We start from the raw sequence: 21002 nt of genomic DNA on the forward strand, positions 1-21002 counted from the left end.
TCAGATGCAGTGACGTATCGACTTTAAGGATCAACGATACCCTGTGGTCTGTTTTGTTTTGTCCTTAAAAGTTTCCCTTGTTGGGCAATTAAATCAAGTAACGTAGTAATGTCGATAGTGATGATTTATATTTAAGAACAGTTAAAGGCTGCACTAGACTAGATCATATAAAGGATGAATATACAAGGAAAGAATCGAAAATACAACCAGTAAAATATAAATTAAAAGTAAAAGTAAAGCAATCCCTGTAACAGGCCGTTGTGGCCCATAGGTTTGTGAGATGGTGAGGCTCCACATTTTCTAGACAATCGGCTCACAGATGGCGGCAATGTTGTCAGCCCTACGCCCTTTACATCCAAGAATATTACAAGCCGGAAGGTCGCGTGTTCAAGTCCCGATGAGGTCATTGGACTTTTCAACTGATCTATTCCTTCCAGCCGCACTATGGCCCTGGGGTCGACTCAGCCTCTAACAGAAATGAGTTCCAGGAAAAGAATAAAGTAGACAGACAAAATTGGCCAAACAACGTGGATAGTATTGACGATAAAAAATACCGAAAAAGATTCAACTTTATAAGCCATAATGACGTTGAGACCGAAGAAGACCTTGGAAAACCTAGAACTAATGCGTGAAATCCGAATATAGTTATTTTTATATTAAGAGAAGTAAGAGAGGAAAAATGCGTCCAACGATTTAAGAGAACAGAAAATTAATTCAGTGATATGTACATATAAGCATATATGTCTGAAGTAATATCATAGGCAGAATTATTAATACTTTGGCCGTTGCTAGGCAACGACTGCAAGATAAACAAATATAACAAACCCGTTACTCAGTAACAGCTTCACAAACAAACATGTTTGCGCGGCAACAATTGGAAACAGTGACAGAGGAAAGGTGTTCTCTGTGCTGTCCGTGCCGAGATAATATAAGCAGGAGAGTTGAAGCAGTGAGTTGATTGTGAGAAGTCGCCAGTCCGTAAGAACGTGAGCACAGAAGAAGAGGACATTATTGGGATCCGTCACCAGGCAACGACTGACGAAAACGTCACAAACTGAGAAGACTTTATGTGTGCTGTAGTTACAGTGATGTTTGTAATGTGTGACTCAGTGAGACTGAAGTAGTTATTTGTAGTTACCTTCCATGAATGTACAATAAATCCAATTACCACACGAAACTTCGTCTATATTCACAATATTTTTGTGTCCCTGTTAGGAAGGGGCTGGTTACGAGATTACAAATGCTTGTCTTCTCAAATAAACGACAAGGAAAGTGTATCCCGTGTACTTAATTACATAATTAATCAGTATGCGATGAAGACATATATATGAATGGAGGGATAACTCCACCGTTCTTGACCTCGGCACTAGATGGAGGTCAGTCCAGCCCACTTCACTCTTTCCCCGAGATATAGCGGCAAGGACATGAAATTGACCACTCACTTCCACCTAGTGTCGATGTCAAGAATACGTGGAGCTATACCTCCAATCCCACATACATCATCATTACGTGGTGTTTAATCAAACGCAGGAACAAGTTAACTGTCCTTTTGTTTGCGTGAGTATGAAATTTTTTCCTTATTGTAAAGGACATGAGAGCTGTTCTGGAAACTATAAGTTAGACAAGGCAATAGAAGGGACTACGTGGTGAAGATTTACATACATTTTACTCTTCACACATCTGTTAGGGAGTTCAGAATACGATGAACAGTCTGATGGTCACGACATGTATGATAGTACACATGAGGAAAAGACAAATGTACATACAATCTGAGTTGGGAAACTTGAAGAGAAGAAACAAATTAGTATTCTAGTCACAGATGGGAGGATAATATTTAAATTTGTCTTAAAGCAGTAAGATGTGAAAACGCAAATTGACTTTTTCTGACTCTGAATAGAGTACAAATCGTGGGCTTTTTTTATACACGGCAATGAACATTCGGATTTTATAAAATGTGAAGTTCTTGATAGTCTTACTCCTCTCTTCCATGGAGTCAAATATCCAGCCTCCAGTCCCTATATTGACACCGGACATTACAAGCTGTGAATGTGGAGTTCTGTTCTTGAAGTTTTGGAGTGGGCTGTTGATCATTTTATCACAGAAGGTCTGAATGCTGAGATTAACAACGGAGCATTTGATTTCGGTGGCAGGCATGTTGTTTTATGGCGATTTATAGTTGAAAATCAGTTGCGGGCAGGTGCCATATTGTTCTGTAGTGCGGATTAAGTTGGGGTATTGTACGTTTCAAATGCGAATACTCTTGAAACAGGTTGTTCAGAGTTTGAATCAAGGAAAATTAATTGAATTATTGATTGGGAGTGCGGCCAGATATGCTACTTATCAGACCGTTTTATCATCGAGTTGGCTTCCCGTTTCGGCTTCGATTTGACTGGAAAATGTCGAGAAACCAGGAATATTAATCACTTAATTTGTGTACTTACCGGATTTCGTTGTGCGCGCATTTCTTCGAAATAATATAGAAGGAAAGCTGCATATCGTTTCGTGTATGTTGAGACTGTCGGTACAGCGACGGACTACGGACTGGTCAACTGGGGTTCAATTCCCGGCAGAGGTAAGAGATTCTCTTCTCCATAATTTCCAGATAGCCTTTCGGGCTCAACCAGCCTCATATGGAATGAATATTGGAGTAAAGCTGCAGGAGCGTAAAGCTAACCACTCACCTCTATCTGGTGTTGAGGTCAAGAATGGTGACGCTTTACCTTCACTCCCGCAAATGCCTTCATGGCATTGTTTAATTGCATTATTAATTATAGGGATAACCCCAACTTTTCGCTATTACCCTCTGCTTGATCTAGAATAAATATATGAAAGCAAAGCTGTCGCTGTAACAGGCCGTGGAGGTCCATAAGATTGTGAGACGTCGAGGCTCCCTCATTTTGTAGACAATCGGCTCACAGATGGCGGTGAGGTAGTCAGCTTTACGCACCGGCCGCCCTTTACCCCCAGGAAGATTCCTGGTACTCATTTCTGTTAGAGACTCAGTCGACCCCAGGGCCATAATACGGCTGGAAGAATTAAGTCAATTGAAAAAAATCCAATGGCCCCATCGGGAATCGAACGGCGAACTTCCATTGAAAATTTTTCTATAAATATTTAATATGTTGATAATTATATAAATCATTTAAAAACAATTCAATACTGCGGCAACCGCTTCACATATCCAAAATGCGATCATAACATCCAACATTAAAGATATATACGTAAAACATAATTTCTAAGAATCTATTCCTAATAAGCTTTTTTTTTCATTTAAATGGCGACAATTGAAAACAGAGAGACTTTTGTTCGACAGATATTCTCTACAGTCAGAGTTACTACTACCTGCAACCATCGCATGGACACACATAATGTCACGCAATGCTTACTTACTTACGGAGCTGAGCCCTTATTGAGGAGCCGCCAGTTCTGCAGCTACTCAAGAATTTCCCAGTATTTTATGGAACCCGAATATTCATTACCGTGTTCACAAGAGCTCTCTACTGGTCCCTATCCTCAGCCAGATCAATCCAATTCATTCCATCCCATCCTATCTGAGATCTATTTTTATGTTGTCCACCCACCTACGCTTTGGTTTTCCCAGTGGTCTTTTTCCTACCAATATCCTATATACGTTCCTCTTCTCCCCCATTCGTGCTACATGCTCTGCCCACCTCATCCTCCTTGACTTGATCATTCCAATTATACTTGAAGAAGAGTACAAGTTATGAAGCTCCTCATTATGCAGTTGTCACGCAGCACAGTTACAATTTTATACTATAAAAAGAAAACCCCGTTTGATAATCGCTGATTCAGAACATAGCTTCAGTGTAACTACTGTCTGCGATTTTCCCTTACCTTATGAATGTGATGACGCCGACCTTGGCAATGCTGCCTTCCAGTATCTTCCACGTGTCCTTGAGGAGTTCCTTCTGACGCTCTGTGAGTGACTCCGGACGTACCAGAGGGACCTCAACCTCCTTCTCACTCCCCCCTATAAAACTACTACGCTTCCGATGCTGCAGGCGATTTTGATGATTATTCACCAGTTTAGTTCCCGCCTCCGTCATATCCTTTGTATCGTCACCTTTTGCCTGCTCGTTACCTGATGATATTGTATCACCGCGTGGAACTTTCTCAGTACTTGATGACACGCCACTGTTTCCGCCTACTCTGTGATGCGAGGATGTGTTCCCCATTTTTATTCCTCTAACCTCAGATATATATGATGATTTGAAGACAAATATTTCACTTTTGTTTCACCCTTTCTGTATTATATTCATTAAATTATATATATTATTATATAAATATTTAAATATATAAGCATGAGAAAATGCGAAACCAAGAGGTGATGTAAGGTTTAGATAATGCCAGAATATTTAGAGGTTACAAAAGAGTCTTTTTTACGCGATAACATTAATCGTGTTATCACCGTTTTACGTAAATACGCACATATCCCATACGTTCGCGCGGTGAGCGGTGCAGCTGTGTACGCACGTCCTCCCTTGAACGAGCTTCGAAGCGTACTCCTTCACACGACGGGATGGGTGAGGCAAGCGCCCGGCGCCGGGGGTAGAGAGGGGGTGGCACCACCTAACAGCGAGTTCTCTGTTCGGAAGAATTTATGCGGTCTGGTTTCCGTGATATTCAGTATAGACCCAACGATTTCATATATGGAATATCATTTTTTACATTAAAGAAAAGGTAAAGCTATTCTTGTAAAAGGCCGTGGAGGCCCATGGGGTTGTGACACGTCGAGGCTCCCACATTTTCTAAACAATCGGCTCACAGATGGCGGTGAAGTCAGCCTTAAACGCAGGTCGGTCTTTACCCCCAGGAAGATTCCTGGTACTCATTTCTTTTACGGACTGAGTCGACCCAAGGGCCATAATGCGGCTGTAAGGATTAGGTCAATTGAAAATTCAGTGACATCGGGAATCGAACCCTAGACCTTCCGGCTTGTAGCATAGTGCCTCAACTAACTACGCTACCGCGTAGTATTTTAGCTTTAAATATATTTTCGGTATGCCACAAAATATGTGCAGTATTAATCGGTATATTTTAAATATGAAATACAAATTTTATTTATGGAATAACATTTGTACAGGTATGGTCTAGAAAGTGACACGTCTATGTTAGAATTAAAAAAGAATACTGTGATATGCTACAAAATGTTTACAGTTTTGGTCACTGTGTTGAAAAAAGAAAAAGTAATTTGGGTTTGTGCTGGAGGGATATTGTTTTGGTACATAAATTTCTTCTGTGGAAAAATGTGGTAGACCGTACCTGATATGAAATAAACATAATTATGCTCCCCTTAACATGGACATCGTTATGAACTTGAGCCCTCCTGATTCCTTGAAAGAAATAAATTAAATGCACTTTTTCATTATTCTGTGTACTGTTTTAATTTCGTTTGCTTATTTATTCAAATGATTGGAGATGGCGTATAATGAATCGAAAAGCTTGTGGACATGACCGTGTTGTGCCTAATTTAAGGTGCTGTTCTAGTATTTGCTACGATTAACTGTGGAAAATCACGTAAACTTCAAGATACTGGTTGATCCGGCAGAGATTCGAACCGGACACGTTACAAAAATGAACACACTCACAGAACATAACTGCAAATAACTATGAAAGTCTCACTGAGCTACACTCCAAAGATCACTGCAACTTCAGCACATATAAAGTCTTCTCATTCTGCTGTCTTCACCAGTCTTTGCCTGATGGCGGTGCCCAACAATATCCTCACGTTCTTACCGGCTGACGACTGTCTTACAATTACTTTCTGACATTCTGTTTTCTGAGTACTCTTTTCTAATAACAGCTGGCTCTCGTTATATAACCTCTACGCGGACCACACAGAGAACACCGCTTTCAACAGTTGCGTGTGTCTGTTGCGGCCATTACATATCAACGACCGTTGTCTACAGATCCATTACTTAGCAACCGCTGTTGTATACTTGTTTTCCCAACAGGTCCACGATCCACAGTAAGTGTGATTTAACGCCATACAGAATTCTATATCCCGGGCTTGAGAAATGAGTCGAAAAGGAAAAATAAGAGAGAGAAAGGAAGAGCTAATTTGAGAAAAGAATAGAAACATAAAAGGAAGGAAAATTAAAGGAAAGGAAAAATTGAGTTCTCTTTGTCTAGCGTAAGAAGGTTTTTTGTTTCAAATCTCGTGGTCCAATATCCTATCTCTCGATATTCGAGAAGCTGACAGCCTTTAGAACCTTAAGGACTCGCGAAGTCTCGAATTTCGCTTCGTCTGTATGAACCGTCCATTGAAGTTATGAAATATTTTATCGTCTTAGACTCACAGATAACTTGTTAGAGATAGAGAAACTTATGAACATGCTGTAGGACTACAGACCAATTCCGCTTGAAGTTATCACCGTTTTCATAGTCTCACCTCTGCTCCAATCACACGTAAATATCATTGGCAGGTAGAAGTGTTAGCTTCCCACTGCGGCAGCCTGAGTTCCTTACCAGGTTTTTTTCTTCTGTGGCGCTACAGCCCCAATTTGGGCCTAGGCCTGCCTCCATGAAACTCTCCGTTTCACTTCGGTTTACTAGATCTTACACATACGGTAGGACTCCTTGGGCGAGTGACAGCTCGTCGCAAGGCCTCTACCTGTAGACAAACACAGAAAAACGCACACAAACATCCATGCCCTGAGTGGGATTCGAACCCACGATCCCGGCTTCCGAGCCAGCGAAGACAGTCCTTACCAGGTTATATGGGATTTATGGTGGATAAAGTGGAATTGGGGTAGGTTTTCTCAGAGTACTTAAATTTCCCCTGTAAATTCTCGTTCCACTAACTGCTCCGTATTTATTAATTATTTTATCATTGACTTTATACAATCTCAATACTAACAGCATCGTTAAACAACAAACTTAAATATTGGTCTCTTTCCTCCCATTCTATGTCTTCCTATGTTTCATTTTCTTACTACGATACATTTTTAAAAATCCATGTGTCCTCACTTTTGCTTCAAACAAGACAGCCGGAGCGGAAAGAGAGACAAAGCTATGACACCGCGATGTTACCGGATTTTCTCCACTCATATTCATCATGGCACGCGGTAGCGTAATTGGTTGAGGCAATAAATTACAAGCCGGAAGGTCACGGTTTGATTCCCGATGAGGTCATTGATTTTTTTTTAAATTGACCTAATCCTTCAAGCCGTATTATGGCCCTGGGGTCGACTCAGCCTCTNGTTAGGTAAAAGTAAAGTAAAGCTATCCCTGTAGCAGGTCGTGGAGGCCCATAGGTTTATGAGATGTTGAGGATCCCACATTTTCTAGACAATCGGGTCACAGATGGCGGTGAAGTTGTCAGCCTTACGCGTCGGCCGCCCTTTACCCCCAGGAATATTCCTGGTACTCATTTCTGTTAGAGGCTGAGTCGACCCCATGGCCATAGTACGGTTGGAAGGATTAGGTAAATTGAAAAAATCCACCTAATCGGTATTCGATCCCGCGACCTTCCGGCTTGTAACATAGTGCCTCAACCAACCACGCTACCGCGTGCCCCTAGCTTTACATTTTCCTTACCGTATTTGTCATATAATGAGATCAGCTACGATTTAAATGATAAATATATATTTGTTATTAGTGTTTAACATTTATTGCTACGTGTAGCTTAACACTTTTCATCGCTAACAATGTGGTTCCTTCATTAAGTCGAACTACACGTGTTTGAGCAGCGTCGCCAATTTTGTACTGTTCGGTTATAAATAGTGCTGTGCCTTATCATTGCTACGACACAACTACTACACGCCGTCCTGACTGGTATTTAGTATAGCCATTTCTTGTCTGAGTTCGCACTAGTCCCCCGAGAACACAGAGTTAATTTAAGGACCTCCTGTAGCCGATCGGTCCGGCATTGAATAACCCTGATGATTGTATTGCCTTTTCAACGTCTTTTAGACTAATCACTTTTTGAACTCTCCACAAAGGCACTATTTCCTACGCATTAGACGAAGAATTTCGCTTCCCCTTTTATGGGCAGCCTCTGTGAACTTTGTGACCTTGGACTATACCCTGTGCCAAGAGTTAATTGTCCGTTCGTTGATACTTGAATAATTGACGTAAAAAGAGTAAAGCTATCCCTATAACAGGCAGTGGAGGCCTTTAGAATTGTGAGAGGTTGAGGCTCCCTCTAGATCAGGGGTCTCCAAACTTTTCGAAACATTAGGTAATTCAGCACTCTCAACGGGCCAGATAAAATAAAAAATTAATAATTCTAGATATACGAGTTTTATTGAAAGCACAGAATTTCATAAACTAAATACAAAGTACGTGAGAATAAATTATCGTATATCAATGACAACAGACAGTAGCAGCAAATGCTCATATTTTCATCAAAAATTATAATAAACAATTAATGTGAATGATGGAACTCTTTTTACATTCTTAAAATCTGATTAAATTGAGGTGATGATGATCTCTTACAATTACACTGCACCACTGCATGAAGTGTTATGCACAAGACGGCTAGTAACGAACTGCTCGCGCTACCTACATTGCCACGAAGTGACACTGCCGATCGAGGCCGAACAAGTACGAAGAAATACCGCGCAGTACACGGTCCATAATTAGTAAAATTGTGAATAATATTAATATTAACATAATATGGAATATCAATATATTTTAAACACAATCTTAATTAATGAATTTGAAATCTATGAACAAGTATTTTTTTTACCAGTACTCATTGGAAAATTAGTTCAATTGGCGCATTTCTGCACAATTCTTTCGCGGGCCGGATGTGGCCCGCGGGCCGTAGTTTGGAGACCCTTGCTCTAGATAATCGGATCACAGATGGCGGTGAGGTTGTTAGCCTTACGTGACGGCCGTCCTTTACTCCCCAGGAAAATTCGTGATGCTCATTTCTATTAGAGGCTGAGTCGACCACAGGGTCATAGTGCTACTTGAAGGATTAGGTGAATTGAAAAATTCAGTGACTTCACCGGAAATCGAACCCTCGACCTTCTGGCTAGTAGCATAGCGCCTCAACCAAATATGCTACCGCGTGGCCCATATATTTGACCATTACTGTATTCTGCAACCTGCATGTCACATAGCTGGCTTGCTTTCAGCCTAATTACTTTATTTTGAAAAAATAAAAAGAGGCTTATGAGATCGACAATCTGTCGGGTCGGGTTAATTGCTGCTGGTACTCTTCAGCTGAGTCATTCCTGGTTCGCAGTCCGTTGGGACTGAAGACTCCGTGAGTCACTGTATCAGGCTGTGTCTGTGTGTTCCCGCAACTTGTTTAGTTTTGAATTCTGTGTCGTAGCAAAGAAAAGTAGGCTTTTAATTCTTCCCAGAACTTCTTGTCTTTTATGTTGCATGGATGGGAAAGAAGAAACATGCATATGGGATTTTTGTATAAAATCTAGAAAGAAACAGACGGCTAGGAAGATAAAGAAGTAGGCGGGAAGATAATATTAAAATGGATCTTAGAGAAAAATGTTGAAGTTATTATGGACTGGATTCATCTGGCTCAGGATAAGGAAATTGGGTGTCTCTTGTAAGCTGGGAAATAAGCCTTCGGGTTCCATAAAATATTGAGAAATTACTGAGTAACTAAACAACTGGCGGCTTCTTAAGGAGAATTCGGTCCCATGAAATTCCCTAGTTAATACAAATTTGACATATTTCAAAAATTAAAAATAATATTCAATTTTATTTCTTTATTATTATTGCCATTTTAAGTAATTAGATAACAGTACACNTTATTATTATTATTATTATTATTATTATTATTAGTAGTAGTAGTAGTAGTAGTAGTAGTAGTAGTAGTAGTAGTAGTAGTAGCAGTATTTTGCTGCAATTGATTGTTCACCCGGTGGCAGTAGATGTTACACTGGTTCAGACAGATAAGGAAAGACTATATATATATGTATACAAGATGTCCCATTAGGAAAGGTCAATATTCTGTGAGATCACAGTATCGGTCATTCAAAGGAAAAATATGTGTGTATATATATATGTCCATGTGTCCTATTCTGAACGGTTTCCGAGATACAGCTATTTCACTGTACAATTCCAGAACTGCTGATAAGAAAGAGATATTACGTGCTGTTTCTAATACCTGTATTTATTGTTCAAGTGACAAAGTTGGTACAGTGTACCTAGTATAATACATTTTCGAAAGTTCCATCGTCAACATCAGTGCACTTCGCAACTCGTGTGAAGACATGGCGTGTTGCTCGTCTGTACAGTGTACAGTACAGTACAGTACAGTACTCTACAGTGAAATAGCTCTATCTGGGAAACCGTTCAGAATAGGACTCTTGTACATATGCACTTTTTTTGTTTGTTTAAAATGACCGATACTGTGACCTCCCAGAATATGGACTTCTCCTTCTGGAAAATGCTATATATTCTCTCTTTTAGCAATCTCTCGATAACGAAATCGATATGAATATCATAAAGTGTGAACGATACTCGTTATTTAGCGAACACATAAATCCGACTTAGCGGTCCCACCCAAGGGGATCACATTTCAGCGTCGGATTCATGACTGACCTTTCGGTAACGCTGAACTCTCTGAAAGTAGCAATATAAAATGAACCCTTGCGCAATTTTATTGCGTGAATTTACTTTCAGTTCAAATCGCAGGTAATAAACCTGATACGAAATAAATTGTGTTTCTGACCTTCCATTAATATGCAGGAGAAAAGCTACAGTACATGGATGCAAGGAAATATATATTATTCAGTTGAAGAACATTGTCTTGTGTTGAAGTCTGGTAGATTTATGCCGACGTTTAGAAGGAACGCACGGAATCTAATCTTCAAGGTCGAAGATACAGCGAGAAGTATCCCATAAGGGAAGGGTGTCTGAGACCTGAAATTAGTTGATTGCATAATTTGTTTTTTTTTATGCTTAAGATGAAAAATGCCATACGCAGAAGAAATTATCTTCATTTGTCAAGGCGAAAGATATCCGGAAAGTAAAGATATAAAGTCCAGAAAATATTTGTAAAGCGCTTTTTTTTTTTTTGGATTCACTTGTAGCACTGTTACAACACACCTTTATTTACTTTTCAACATAGTCACCACGGATCTCAATGCACTTAGTGAGCCTGGGAAAGAGTTTCTTTTTTATTCCAGCATCGTAGAAATCTCCCGCCTGCTCTCTTAGCCAAGAAGAACAGGTCATGACACTTCTGGACATTGCTGATGAAGTTCATCGATGGTTACACGTCTGTGAGCGCGAATGTTTTCATCAGTGACAACGGATGGCCTTCATCATGAAGATCACGTCTTCCCGCTTCAAATTCACGGCACCATTTTGCTGCGTTTTGCCTGTTCGTAACATCTTCGCCGTAAACAGAAACAAGTTGGCGATGAATTTCAGCAACAGTTTCTCCTTTCGCGTGAAGAAATCGAATTACTGCACGAACCTCACATTTGGCGGGATTTTGATTCGACACGGCCATTTTAAACACACACTGCGAGAACAACGTTGCCGTGACTGTGGCCGGTGAATTCTGTCCTGTCATACGGTTCCTATCTCACACGGCAGCGCTGACATTTCTGCATTTTTACTGGACTTGTATCTTTACTTTCCGGATATCCGCCGTATATGCACGTATATATAAATCGATACCTTCTAGGTAGAGAGCTATGACATGTGGTCGGCAGAAATTGATGTTAACTTTCCCATTTAGATTTTATTCCGATAATGAAACAAAGGCAAAATATATTCCATATAAAAACAAATTTAAAAGGTACATTAAATTTGGTAACAACATAAATCATAAATATGCCTACAAACCTTTATACGAAGAAACTACATTGTGTGTGAAAAGAGAGTCACGTTGAAAATTTTTTGGTTACATCTGAGAACGTATAATTGAACACTGTGCACTTAACACTAATTATTATAATACCTGATCTGTACTTCCTGCTAGCCTTTGTATGGCCGATCATATTGGCCGCTCAGTCTAAGACATGAGCTGTCTTCGTTCGCTTCAAGACTGTGGTCGTGGGTTCGAATCTCACTCGAGGCACGGATGTCTGCCTGCGTTTATTCTGTGTGTGTGTTGTCATATGTACGTAGCGGCCGTGCGACGGGGCTAATCCCCCGTCCGAGGAGTCCTACCGACTGTCTTAGAATTAATTACTTACATATGGAGCGAGCTCTTCTTGAGGAGAAGCCAAACCTGCAGCTATTGAAGAATTTCCCAGCAATTTATGGAACCCGAAGGTTCATTACCGTGTTCACAAGAGCCATACACTGGTCCCTATCCTGAGCCACATCAATCCAATCCATACCATACCATCCTATCTCTCTAAGATCCATTTTATTATTGTCCACCCACCTACGCCTTGATTATCCCAGTGGTCTCTTTCCTTCTGGCTTTCCCGCCAATATCCTATATGCATTCCTTTTCTCCCCCATTCGTGCTACATGCCCTGCCCACTTCATGTCTTATGATTAAGGAACTGAAATGAAACAAAGCTTTTCTCGGATGCCCTGTGTTCCAGAATTGAGAGAATAGGAAAGAGAGTCTCTGTATATTCACGGAACTATTTAAAATAAAGTTGTCCCTCTGCTTAATTAATTAAGCACCACGCCATGAAGATGTATGGGGACTGTAAGTATAATTTTACCATTCATGACCGCGGTACTAGATGTAGGTGATTGTTTAGCTTAACGCCCCAGCCGCTTTACCACTGAGTCCCTTGAATAGGACTCTAATTTAGCTCCTGTTCCTTTCTGGACGCTGTAGAGTAGAGAAACATTCCTTGTTTCTGCCTGGACTCGAATCCCGGTTCTCCAGCCTATAGGCCATCGCTTTACCGACTGAGCTATCCTGCCTCTTTTTGAAAAGAAAATACTCTCATAAATTCTTTCCACATCTTTTAGTTTTGCGAATTTTCCTGTTATAATACTATTTTTCTTTATAAAATTATGTTCAGTCATATAATTTTTAATTTCGTAATGTAACATACACTGAAACATAGAGCTTGTTATTTCTCTTTTAATTTGATATTCCTAACCATGACAATTTAATCTCGCTCTCTCTCTGTATATATATATATATATATATATATATATATATATATATATATATATATGTAAGNNNNACTTGTTCATTAATTTGAGTTAAATTATGAATCCAGCCTCAAAAAATATTTTAGGGCTGTGTATATAATATGTAATTAATTTTGTAGTAAATTATTTGAGAATATCAATTTTTATGAGGATACAGGAATCTCTTATCAATGTATACGTAATAAGATAGAGAAATTCTACCCTGAAGCCGGAGGCAGCAGGCTCCTTCGAAATGTTTTGTATCACCTGTAAGACTTCATACTACCAGAGCCAAGAAAAACCACAATCTGACGGAGGAAGTACTCCTAGTTTTAGGAACATTCTGTTTTGTTCACTTTTTTGCTACATGTATATCCACTTATCTTACTTCCGTTTGTTGTCCATTCTCTTCATTACTTTCCTGTTCCATTGAATTACTTTTCTTCCAAACTTCCTGCATTAGCAATTACTTGTTTCTTATATCAGATTTGGGCAGAAAGATCAGAATTATTTTTCTGAACTTATTACTTTCTTGAAGAATGTCATCTTCTGTGATGTGGCGCCGTGTGGATCTTGTGTGAATCGACGTTTCAAAGGAATATATTGCCTTCATTTTCAGAGTAGAGAAATCCGCGAGCGACGAACCAGGTTGAGAAAATGACTGAATACTGCAGCCACCTGCTGAAGCTGGTTCGTCGCTCGCGGATTTTTCTACCCTGAAGATGGAGGCGATACGTTCCACCGAAACGTCTGTTCAAGCAATATCCACACGGCGCCACATCCCAGAAAACGGCATGCTTCATAGTCACTGCCGTGAAATCCTCAAATCTTGCTTATCACTTTCTTCTTTGAAATCTGTCTCCTTTGTATGTTTCTGTAGAGATAATATTTAATTGAAAGTAATGTAACAGTTTCTCTGGTACTAATTTCGTAAAATTGTGTACGTAAGCTTCTGTGTTGACACTCCTTGTTTACCTAAGGACCTAGGTGATTAAATGTGGAAAGGAGAAGTGCTGAAACGCCTGGACTGCGACGTTCTGAACCTTCAGTAAGAATTTCACCCCCCTACTGAAATGATGAGTTTCATATAGTTGATGACTTTGGTGCCTGCTTCTGGCTCTGATGATTTCGTGTATGATGGATGAATGAGCAGATGGGTGGACTGACAGACTAGTAGGTACCTTACAAGGTAAGAAGAGAGTTGGGCGGGGGAGTCGAGTGGGTGAATGGACAGATGGGCAGATAATCTCCTGAAGAAGCAGAGGCAATTAACCAAGGCTTGCCCGCTTGTACTGTGCGGGCTGAAAACATCGGCATGATTTTTCGCTGGTGTACCGTTCACATTTGCATTTTATTTAATTTTTTTAAATTTTCGAAAACTTTGACGTACTTTAAGTTGTTCAAAAATTTTAGGGTATTTAAGTGATTTAGAATTTCGAAAGTTATCGAAACTTCTGAAGCACCCCTTCCCCCATTATTATTTTTATTATTATTATTATTATTATTTTTATTATTATTTTATTATTATTATTATTATTATTATTTAAGAGAGTTTTAGATTTTTTGTTTCTCAAAATATTTCAAAATTCTTAATTTTCGAAAACTTCCAAATTAAAAGAAATAGAAAATTTCATGATCGAAAAATAAATTGCAATATCTCGAAATTTCCCTAAGATCTATAAATTCTTTAATTTAAAAAAAAATTCATTACATTGAATATTCTATTATCTACATGTTCGAAAAAATACTTCTTTTTGCGTGTTTCAGCATTCTCAAATACTGGAAATCTTAACATTTTCAAATGATTTGAGTGGGATTCGAACCCACGGTCCCAGTGTTCGAGCGAGCAAAGACAGTTCATCCGTTAGACCGCGCGACCACCGTGATCACTTGTGTAAGCTCTACTCCTGTAAAATTCTTCAATATTTGAGTAACTCCTTTTCCTTACGTCAATTCTCCGTTTCTTAAAATTAATTATATTTGAACACAAAGCGTCTTCACCGTCTGAGGGAAAAGCCCCCTCCGTGTCATTTCCGATATTATTTTCCTGTAACGGAAAACTATCCTAAATAACAGGAGTCTGAATATTAAATTCTCTACGAGTTTCAATAACATTTTATATGAGAAATTCAAAAATGGAAATCATTTGTCGTCTCGGAATGTAGCACTGAAGATGTGCGGGAATATTGGCGTTTTGTTTACGTCCCCTTAGTCCAATAGCGTCCCTGTATTTAGAATCCGGGATAGTTTTGTGGGTAAAGCGGCGGGCTATGGGCTGGGTGGACGAGGAATCGCGGTTCAATTCCCGGCAGTAGAAAGAGACTTTTCTCTTATTTATAGCAATGGGTTTTGTGGTGGACAAAGTGGCGCTGAGGCGGGTTTTTTCTCCGAGTACTTCGGTTTCCCCTGCCAATCTTCATTCCACCCAATTCTCCATCATCATAATCACCCGGGGCAGGTACAATAGACCAATCAATGGCCGCCGTGCCGAGTGGACCCAGTTGGGCTCCACTCCACACTAAGTGAATTAAAAAAAAATATTTATAGCATGTAGACTGGCTCAGGGGCCCGCAAAGCCTTCTACAAAATGGATACCAGAGACTTTCTAACTTGCTTCTGCAGCTGCTCAATTTGAGAATGAATGTATAGAAACTGACCTGAATTGACGGGGCACGAGGTAGCTCCGTACAAGCCTGAACGTCACGTATTCGATTCCCGATGAGGTTATTAGATTTTTCAAATTATCTAATCCTTCCAGCCGTACTGTGGCCCAGCCTCTAACAGAAATGAGTACCAGGAAATTTCCTAGGGCGTAAATGGGGACCGGCGCGTAAGGCTAGCAAACTTACAGTCCATTTTCTAGAAAAGTATGGGAACCTCGACGTCTCACGACCCTATAGGCCTCGACGGCCTCTTACAGGGATAGATTTATATTTAGTTGAATTGAATTATCATGCTGTCGGTTTCTTTATAAACATGAATATGTTTATGGCTATATTTTGGTCTGAAACAGAAAATAATTTCAGCTTGAAATAAATACAAGAGATGTGAAGGAAAATTTTCCGTAATCCGACAGAAAGCCAAAGCGATTGAGCTGGGAATTGGATCTTACAGTGTCACTCCAGCGACAGACTTGCACGCCGGAGCGCAAGTGCACCAATAGGATTCATGTGGGGCATTGAGTTACAAAGGGAATACAGCTCTGAGGCGACAGGCAGAGCATTCAAGCTTATTCCTTCTCACAGAAGAGATCCGCGACGTATAACCGTCAGTTTGTCTACATGCATCGATCAGCCACTCTGAACATAGGAAGTGTGTGTATTAATTCTGTCACTCCATAATCTTAGCTGAGTATCCTAATTGTTGTTTTCTTCTTCTTCTTCTTCTTGCTCCTCTCTTTGGAGCTTGCTCTCAATATGGAGCATAGGGCCAATTTCTCAGTTTCTTGATCATTTTACAGACGGTAGCTCGTCGCAAGGCCTCTCCCTAAACACAGGACAACACAAATGCAGAATAAACGCACACACACACAAAACATCCACGCCTTGTGTGCGATTCGAACCCATGATCCCGGCTTCCGAGCGAGCAAAGACAGTACATGCCTTAGCCCGCTCAGCTACCGTGACCGGACTATTCCACATAAAATGTGTGTATTTGTTTCTGTTTTATATATATGCTATATTCCACGTTCCCAGCTCCAATGGCCAGTTAGTTATCATCATCAAACTTAAGGTAAAAAAAGTTCAAGCTATCCCTGTAACAGGCCGTCGAGTCCTATAGGGCTGTGACATGTCGAGGCTTCCACATTTTCTCTAGACAATCAGCTTACAGATGGCGGCAAGGTTTTCAACTTTCAACCTCCAGAGAGATTCCTGATAATAATTTCTATTAGAGGCTGAGTCGACCCCAGGGCCATAGTGTTGTTGTTGTTGTTATTGGAGAGGGTGGGTTTTCCCATGCACTTAGACCAGATATTGGTCCATTGTGCGTCCCCCTGTGATATTCTACCAGTCTCTATACCCTACAGGTACTGGTGCGTTCCATCAGTCCCGACTCAGCCAGCGAGTTCGGCCTCTACTGGCTCAGCGGTATCTCGATGCTTCCCCCCCTCTACCAGAGACGTTAGAGACTACTGTTGGGCGGGAAATGTCCTGAATTTGGCTCAGAGTTCCCCTTCAGACATGAAGTTTTTTCACGTGCCGTAAAGCTACGACACGGGACCCACGGCTCAAAGTCCCTCCCGGAGGACTTGTTCCCTGAATTTTTCTGCCCTTAAAAATTCCACGACCTCCGCCGGGTTTGAACCCGCGTACCTTGAGTCACGAGGTGGGAACGTTACCCCTAGACTAAGGAGGCCGCTGGCCATAGTGTTGCTGGAAGGGTTAGGTAAATTGAAAAATCCAAAGATATGATCCGGAATCGAACCTGCGACCTTCCGGTTTGTAGCGCAGTTCCTCAACAGTTAAGCTACTGAGAGCCACAGGGATAATATTAGTAGCGGAAAATGCGAAGTGAAACTATGGGCTGTGCTTCTCGAGGAATATCAGCAGCAACAAAATGTAGTAATTTTCATGTTACATATAAAAGAGAGAATAGATGAATACAAAACACATTTACATAATGAATTGCGAGAAATATGTAAAATTGACAAAATTATATAGATTAACTTTCCTTTATTTTTCTTTCAAAATCCTATAATGGCCGTCATTACTTAATTTCAATACTGGAACACCTCGGCCCACTCAGTATATCCTATGCCGAGTCAGTTGATTCCAGCTTCACGTTGGTTCCACTGTACTAAGAATTTTCCTGCATGTGATCACAATATAAATTTGTCTGTTTTCCGAATGCAGAATTCGCCCATGATATATGGCGTGGGATCCATTTTGTGACTGACTACACGACATGGTACTCACTGGTACATCACTGTCTCCAGAAGTGCAAATCGTGACCTATTATTCTCACCACAGTTTGAGTACCATTAATCACATGGACAGAAACTGGTTCCTAAAACTGCAGTTCACGTAAACCCGACCGTTTATTGATTTTCCCAGCTTAGAGAAAGGGAACGCTTTGCTTTGTATCCTCGTTATTATTATCGGCGTAACTGTTACCTTGCACCGTACCTCATTCCATCGTCGGTCACGGTGGCCGAGCGGTCTAAGGCATGCACTGTCTTCGCTCGCTCGGAAGCCGGGATCGTGGGTTCGAATCCCACTCAGGGCATGGATGTTTGTGTGCGTTTTTCTGTGTTTGTCTAGCAGGTAGAGGCCTTGCGACGAGCTGATCATTCGCCCAAGGAGTCCTACCGAATGTGTAAGATCTAGAAAACCGAAGTGAAACGGAGAGTTTCATGCAGGTAGGCCTAGGCCCAAATTGGTGCTGTAGCGCCACAGAAAAAAAAAACTCATTCCATCAGTAATTCATTTCATTCCTTTATTTCCAAATTTATCACAGTTTCTTCTTTTAACCTCTTCTTTCTCACTGAGAAGAATATAAATATAACACAACATTGAAGCAATATATGAACTGGAAAACACAGTAAGTAACTTATGGTGTTCCTGAACATCTTCAGGCTCCTCTGCTTCTGAGTTAAAATTCGATCCGATTTGAACCAAAACGAACATACTTCGTGGCAAACAAATTTACTTCCCATACAATAAATTGTTTTCAAGTCTCCTTCTTGACAACCGAATCGACCATCATTTTTTTTTCCACTTATAACTGTAATACGAGGTCTGACAATAAAGTTCGCGAACTCGCTACCGTGTGTTTGTCGCGCCAGCAGTGGACAGAAACCTCCGTGTGGTTTGATGACGCTGGCATATCAGCGTTTCACAGCTGTGTTGTTGTTGACCTGTGGCAGTCTCGAGAATGCCGTCGCGAAAATGTCAGAACGAACATTAAATTTCTTGTGAAACTTTGTAAGAGTGGAGGCGAAAACAGAGAGATGTTAGTGCAAGTTTATGTTATGAAGAAAACAGAAGTTTACAAGTGGGTGACATGTTTATCTGAGGGAAGAGAAAGTGTCACTGACGAAGAGAGATCAGAACAACCAGCAATGAGCAGAAATGCAGAAAACATTGCAAAAGTTCGTCAAATTGTGTGTGAAAATCATCGGCTGACTGTCAGGAGCAAAGCAGATCAAGCGAACATCGACAGAAAAATAGGAAAATCTCAACTGAAGATCTTGACATGAGGAAGGTGTGTGCAAAAATGGTCCCAAAGGAGCTCACCAAAGAACACTGTCTGTGAAGGAGATTTTAGCTAGTAAACAAATAACTGTGCTGGAAACCCGTCCCAATTCACTGGATCTAGCCTCCAGTGACTTCTTTCTGTTCCATAAGATAAAATAAATACTGAAAGGAAGGCATTTTGATGACATCCGGTCTAGAAACCCGAAATTAATGACCGTGGGGATTCGTTGCGCTGACCACGCGACACCCTCTATCCGCTAAAGTTGGCACTAACTTCGTCGGCAAACGGCGGTTGCTCGGTCGGTATAGTTCGCTTGTGGACTAAAACCACGGAATTTGTTTGTTTGTTTGATGGTATCAGCTCTGAAGGCCATTCCACAAAACAAGTTCCAAAATTGTTCTGAAGGGTGGACTAGGCGCTGGCATGGGTGCATAGTTTCCCGAGGGGAGTACTTTGAAGGAGACCACAGTAATATATAGCAATGAGGTATGTAGCAATTTTACTGTGATGAGTTCGCGAACTTTATTGTCAGACCACAGATATTTCCTGGTACATCTTGACGTAAATTCCTCCTGATTGTTGTCATGTGACCGAGATATGTGGAGATATATTATTCACTACAGGAATTAAGCTCGCTCGATGGCGTAAATAAACTCTTTATAATATTTAAATAAAATTCAAAATCGAAGAATGAACATCACTATTAAATGGGAATCTTACCTGCTTCATATTTAGGAGGTCCCGAGTTCAAATCTCTGCTCGCAGACTAGTTATCCTGTAGAATTTTCATTTTCCTTATTTTCTCCAGAAAAATTCTAGGATAATATTTGAGATTAGGCCACGACGTCTTACGTCTTTGCCATTTCGTTAAACGTTCCTTCTCTTTCGATGCCATTTGATCTGTGCTACTTAAATAGTAGTTCAGTAAACATAGTAAACCAACGACATCTCTGCCAAATGAATTGTGTTGCCACGGTCAGACTACGAACTGGAGGTCTGACCGGAGCGGGTGCCGTAAGAGAGGCGAAAGGGCCCTCAATCACTTCATGCTGACACTAATGGCCTAATCGATTCGGATCAAGTGTCATTTCTTGCGCGCCAAATTAAACCCATACAAGTTTGCATTCAATTGAACTTGCCCACTATTTTAAACAAACCACGCAGAAGAGGGAAGTTTTTAACAAACTGACGTCTATCGTGGTCGACTCTGGTGAGTAAGACGATTTTTGCACGAAGCAAAGAAGGAGAAGTGGTGACAGAATTGTGTCAGATTTAACATGCCGTCATTACAACTTTACACAAAACGCTCCCTGGCTCCAAGTTGAAAACACGAGATAAACCCGCCGTAATATGAAGACTTGGAGGTAAATTTCCATGTATTCTTAAAGTTGAAATTAGTGTTAACAGGTTAGTTTCACTATCCGACCGGTTTAGTTTAATTCTTTGTCTATTTAATGACTCTATCTCAACTGATAGATAAGACGGTAGATTTACAATGACTGGTTACAGAATAGACTACCGGACTTTGATTCCTGGCAGAAGTGGGAATTTTTTTTTTGGCAAATAAATAATTTAATACAGCTGTCGTAATTTTGCATATAAGCATCCTGTTGCATAAATATATAATTAATTTCACATACATTTCCATCTTAAAAGCAACTTGTTATATAGTGACCTTCCTTTCTGACTACATGTTTCGGCCGTATACGGCCATCGTCAGGTGTCTTCTATCTTGCTAAAATTGT

General features: G+C 40.5%; 1 protein-coding gene and 1 long non-coding RNA gene across 2 annotated transcripts in view; one reads left to right on the forward strand and one right to left on the reverse strand.

The window, feature by feature from the left end:
- Positions 1-4499, reverse strand: part of LOC111871836 (cytoglobin-2-like) — a 126990-nt gene extending 122491 nt beyond the window's left edge. Inside the window, exon 1 of the mRNA XM_023865205.2 lies at positions 3856-4499. Coding sequence (XP_023720973.1) covers positions 3856-4196 — 341 coding nt within the window. The 5' untranslated portion in view covers positions 4197-4499. The remainder of the gene's footprint in view (positions 1-3855) is intronic.
- The window catches only part of LOC117282904, a 168425-nt gene that overhangs the window by 144518 nt on the left and 2905 nt on the right, over positions 1-21002 (forward strand). The gene's annotated exons all lie outside the window — the stretch shown is intronic.

This window comes from Cryptotermes secundus, unplaced genomic scaffold (genome assembly GCF_002891405.2).
Source record: "Cryptotermes secundus unplaced genomic scaffold, Csec_1.0 scaffold1242, whole genome shotgun sequence".
NCBI lineage: Eukaryota > Metazoa > Arthropoda > Insecta > Blattodea > Kalotermitidae > Cryptotermes > Cryptotermes secundus.